The sequence below is a fragment of the Gadus morhua genome, chromosome 1 (genome assembly GCF_902167405.1).
Source record: "Gadus morhua chromosome 1, gadMor3.0, whole genome shotgun sequence".
NCBI classification, from domain to species: Eukaryota; Metazoa; Chordata; class Actinopteri; order Gadiformes; family Gadidae; genus Gadus; species Gadus morhua.
The window spans coordinates 21637544-21642952 of record NC_044048.1 but is presented as its reverse complement, the minus strand read 5'-3'; the positions used below and the strand labels follow the sequence as shown (position 1 = coordinate 21642952).

At 47.5% G+C, this 5409-nt stretch overlaps 1 protein-coding gene across 1 annotated transcript in view; it reads left to right on the top strand.

The window, feature by feature from the left end:
- The window catches only part of cables2b (Cdk5 and Abl enzyme substrate 2b), a 14294-nt gene extending 9767 nt beyond the window's left edge, over positions 1-4527 (top strand). Inside the window, exons 6-10 of the mRNA XM_030366620.1 lie at positions 184-281; positions 593-699; positions 1044-1163; positions 1327-1411; positions 2148-4527. Of these exons, the coding sequence (XP_030222480.1) occupies positions 184-281; positions 593-699; positions 1044-1163; positions 1327-1411; positions 2148-2294 (557 nt within the window). The 3' untranslated portion in view covers positions 2295-4527. The remainder of the gene's footprint in view (positions 1-183; positions 282-592; positions 700-1043; positions 1164-1326; positions 1412-2147) is intronic.
- Positions 4528-5409: the final 882 nt, after the last annotated feature.

Below are 5409 nucleotides of genomic sequence, written 5' to 3'. Positions count from 1 at the left end.
GTGTGTGTGTGTGTGTGTGTGTGTGTGTGTGTGTGTGTGTGTGTGTGTGTGCGCGCGTGCGTTCTGTAGCAGCTGTGTGTACATATGCACACAGTTGCTACAGCACTGCCCCCTAGAGGCGGGTGATATACACTGGTCTATACACTGTGTACATATCAGATAACCTATAAAGTGTGTGTCCAGGTGTAGACGACCGGTCAGAGTACGACCCCAACCTGCTCAGCGACCCCCAGTGGCCCTGTGGGAAACACAAGCGAGTCCTCATCTTCGCCTCCTACATGGTCAGCACCTCTACATGTATAGACATATCTCTGTTTACATATGTATTTATATTTAATGTATGTACAGATATTTATCTGTTTATATATGTATGTATAGATATATATTTATATGTGTATTAGATATCTATCTTTCTATGTATATCTTTCTGTTTACATATTATTACTAGTCGACTAATGAATACAAAATTCAGTGGACAGTCACCCGTTTTACCAGCTTAGACTTATAACTGTCTGTGCCTGTCTCTCTATCTCTGTCTGTCTGTTTGTCTGTGTCTGCCTGTCTGTCTGTCTGTCTGCCTGTCTCTCTTCAGACCACGGTGATAGAGTACGTGAAGCCGTCTGATCTGAAGCGAGACATGAACGAGACATTTAAGGAGAAGTTTCCTCACATCCGACTCACCCTCAGCAAGATCCGCAGGTAGACCATTCAATACCTGCTCAATACCTGATCAATACCTGATCAATACCTGATCAGTACCCAATCAATATCTGATCAGAACCGATCAATACCTGATCAAAACCCGATCAGTACCAATCAATAGCCGATAAATACCCAATCAACTCCTGATCAGTACCTGATCAATAGCCGATCAGTACCTGATCAATACCTGACCAGTACCCGATCAGTACCCGATAAATAGCCGATAAATACCCAAACTATACCTGACCTGTATCTGATCAGTACCCGATCAGTAACCGATCAATAATCAATAAATACCCAATCAATACCTGATCAATACCTGATGAGTGCGGTCTCTCCAGCCTGAAGCGGGAGATGCGGTCGGTGGGGGAAGACTGCGGCCTGCAGCCCGTTACCATAGCGATGGCCTTTGTTTACTTTGAGAAGTTGGTGCTGCAGGGAAGACTCAACAAACACAACAGGTACACACACACACACACACACACACACACACACACACACACACACACACACACACACACACACACACACACACACACACACACACACACACACACACACACACACACACACTTCCTGTCCGTGTCAGTGTGTCCCCAGTGATGACATCATGTTTCTCTACAGAAAGATGGTGTCTGCAGCCTGCCTCCTATTGGCCGCCAAGATCAGCAGTGACCTCAAGAAACAAGAGGTCAAGCACCTCATCGATGTAAGACACACTCAGACACAAATAGAAACACACACACACACGACACACACACTCACACAGGCACGCACGCACACGCATAGCCACACACACACACACAACCCTGCAGCGTGGTCGTTAGCAGTGATCAGGTGACGATTTATTGCTGATCCACCAGGTAGGGGGAAAGGTGAGCTCTTGATGACAAAGTGAAATCTGTCTGCCTCTCCTCTCTCCTCCTCTCCCCCCCTCTCTCCTCTCTCCTCCCTCTACCCCTCTCTCCTCCGTCCCTGTCTCTCCTCCTCTATCCTCCCTCTACCCCTCTCTCCTCCCTCCCCCTCCCCCCCTCTCCTCTTTCCCCCCCCTCTCTTCTCTCCTCCCTCTCCCCCCCCCTCTCCTCTCTCCTCCCTCCCCCCCCTCTCTCCACCCTCCCCCTCCCCCCCTCTCCTCTTCACCCCCCCCTCTCCTCTCTCCTCCCTCTCCCCCCCCTCTCCTCTCTCCTCCCACTCCCCCTCTCTCCTCCCTCCCCCCCTCCTCTCATCCCTCCCCCCCCTCCTCTCCTCCCTCCCCCCCCCTCTCCTCTTTCCCCCCCCTCTCCTCTATCCTCCCTCTCCTCTCTCCTCCCTCTCCTCTCTCCTCCCTCTCCCCCCCCCTCTCCTCTCTCCTCCCACTCCCCCTCTCTCCTCCCTCCCCCCCCTCCTCTCATCCCTCCCCCCCCCCTCTCCTCCCTCCCCCCCCCCCCCCCCCCCCCCCCCTGCAGAAGCTAGAGGAGTGTTTCCGTCTGCACCGCCGCGAGCTGATCCAGTTTGAGTTCACCATCCTGGTGGCGCTCCAGATGGCGCTCTACCTGCCCGACAGCAACGTGCTGCCGCACTTCAGACGGCTGCTGCAGCAGCAGGCACTGTAGCGCAGCGCTGCCTGGCCCGGCGGCACCTCACTATCACTATCCCCCACCCCCCCCCCCCCCCCCCCCCGGGAGCACTACAGCCCCTCCCTCTCACTGTGATGCCTGGCACTCTGGGGAATTGAACCTGCGGCGTTGTGAGCGTTCTGTCCTCCCCCATCCCCGTCCCCGTCCCCGTCCCCCCCGGTGGTGACCCCAACCCACCTGCGTCCCAGTAGGACACCGTAGCCGCGGTAACCAGCATGTCCCCTCGCTCAGTCAATCTTCTTAATGTCGCCATGGCGACGTTATGACACACCTTCCTTCCCACTGATATGCAATACAGAAACATCTGCTGCCTCAGCATGCACTGACAGGAAGTGATAGAACTGGGACAGGAAGTGATAGAGCTGGGATGGGAAGTGGTAGAGCTCCATCACTACACAGTACTGCTGTACTCTATCACTCTGGTCTACTAAGACTCTACTCTCATCACTCCCCTCTCCTGCTCCCTTCCCTTACGTCTTTACTTCTGTTTCAATCCTATTATAACCAAATACTGATTATTTTGCACTTTTGTCCTAATTTGCACGCGGCAACAAGGGAACGACGTTTAGACAAATCTATTTTTACATGTCTGTGGTAAATGAGTCTGTTGTGGTCGAACCATTTCTACTATGAAAGGCACATGGTTACGTGTTTGAGCAAGCACACACACCCAAGCGCACACACACACACACCCACCCACACCCAAGCACACACACAGAACCTCCCAGTCTGGGATGAGTTCCTCCCAGTCTGAGCTCCTCCTCTCCACACCAGACTCCCGCTGGGGGAGATGTTTGTTTATGGTCACAATCATTCATTTGAATTGTGTGTCTGACGTGAATATTATTGATAAGAATAGTGTTGTAAGATCTAGAATAGATTATGACCTATATCTAGTTTATAATAACCATATCTAGATTATAATCTTAAAATGTAGGTTATAATCTCCTGATCTATATTATTATCTCCAGATGTAGGTTATAACCTATATCTAGATTATCATCGCCAGATCTAGTTTATAACCTATATCTAGATTATAATCTCAAAACCTAGATTATAATCTCCAGATGTACATTATAACCTATATCTAAGTTCTGTTCCTGGAGATGTAGGTTATGTTCCTAGAGATGTAGATTCTGTTCCTAGAGATGTAGGTTCTGTTTCTAGAGATGTAGGTTAGAACCCAGAGATTGAGACTATCCTGTGCTCCCTATTGACCTTCACGTCTTGGTGTCAATCAATCAATCAGTCATTCAATCGCGTTATTTTATTTAGTTTCTCGTTTAATAACGTATATTATTGTTGTTGATGTTTTTAGGATTATAATTGTTATTTTATACTGTTTTCTCTTGTGGAGGAATGCAGGAATGCAAAGGGAAGTATTTAACACAATATCCATGTCTTCCATTTCTACATGCACGCCATTTTTATATATGTCTGTGTTTATGTTTGATTATTATGCAATCGCTGCGTTCGTTGACTCTAAAGGGAAACTTTACTGAACAATTGTCAAATGTCAAAGAAACCAAAATCCTCTGAGGAGAGGATGCAGATGATGTAGAACAGGGACGTCAGACACATTCTGCTGAATGTGAGTGACGGGAACAAGAGGGGGACGAGCTGTGTGTGTGTATGTGCGTGTGTGTGTGCATCGATATATCTACACATAGATATATCTATACATCTCTATACATATATATCTATGTATAGATATAGATATTTAGAACCCAGATCGACTCAGTCCCCCAGTCCTTCTTGTGCCACAGTGACATCGTCAACCTGCATCCTTATTTACCCTTTTAGTATTTTTTGTACACCTTTTTGATACGTTTTTGATATATTAATCCTATATTACTTCCTATAGTGTGACAGGCCGTCGCATGGCTGAGCTGGTTTTTGATTGGTGGAGATAATGTTATTCGTAGCCGGAGAGATTTAAAAGCCTATTGAGACTCGAACCTGTGACTTCTCTGTAACATACCGCGATTCCGTTCCCTCGCCTCTGGCGCCCCTGGGTGGACAACTGCACTGCATGTCCGTCAACAGGGATCTATTCAGCGTCTGTTTCTATGAAGCCTTTTTTCTGACATCTGCACTGGAGAAATAGATTTATAAAGGCACATTTTTCTGTAATAAATACCACACACTGTTCATGTCGATGTAACATCTGTTATTTATTTTTAATTAAAAAACACTTTCATATTCTGTTTATTTCTTTTCCATTTTGATGTCATTAATTTCTTAGCTAATTAATAAACGAACAAACGACGTGATTTGGGGAATGTATACTAAGTGAGATTTGTTATTATAGGTATATTCAGGATAATCCATACAGCTTGTTGAGGTGTTACTGTTTAGTATTAATATTATTATTAATATTATGTTATAATATTGTCACAGTGGCCAGCAGCCTCTTCTACAGCTAAGCACTCTGCTGAAAGTTCATAGACGACGTGACCGACAGATGGATGAAGTCGGACTGTCATGTCCCCGTCCACCTGCTGTTCCTTCAGCCACCAGCAGGGTTCACTGCTCAGCAGCTCTGCTGTTCCTTCAGCCAACAGCAGACGTCACTGCTGAGCCGCTCTGCTGTTTCTTCAGCAACCAGCAGGGGGCACTGCTGAGCTGCCTGACTCGTATGCTATTGCGAGTTTATGCAACTAGATAGATATATACATCTTTGGTTAACACAGACTAGTTTTTTGTGTGAATATATAGATGTATCTTTCTATATATTTCACACAGTGTGGCTATAGATCTATGGCTGTATCTGGTGTGTCTGCTGTAAGACCGGTCAGAGTGTCACCCCATTAGGGAAGACGGATAGACGAGACGAACTGGGACAGAGCCAACCGCTCATCTCTTCTCTTCCCCTCCTCTCTCCCCTCCTCTCCCATCTCCTCCCCTCTCCTCTTCTCTCCTCTCCTCTTCATCAATCTGACAGTATTTTCCATCGCTGTCCTCCTTTTCGTCGGCAAATCCTCTCCACTTTCTCTCTCTCTCTCTCTCTCTCTCTCTCTCTCTCTCTCTCTCTCTCTCTCTCTCTCTCTCTCAGCCTTGGTCGCCCAGGGCCGAAAGTACAGGGGCCTCA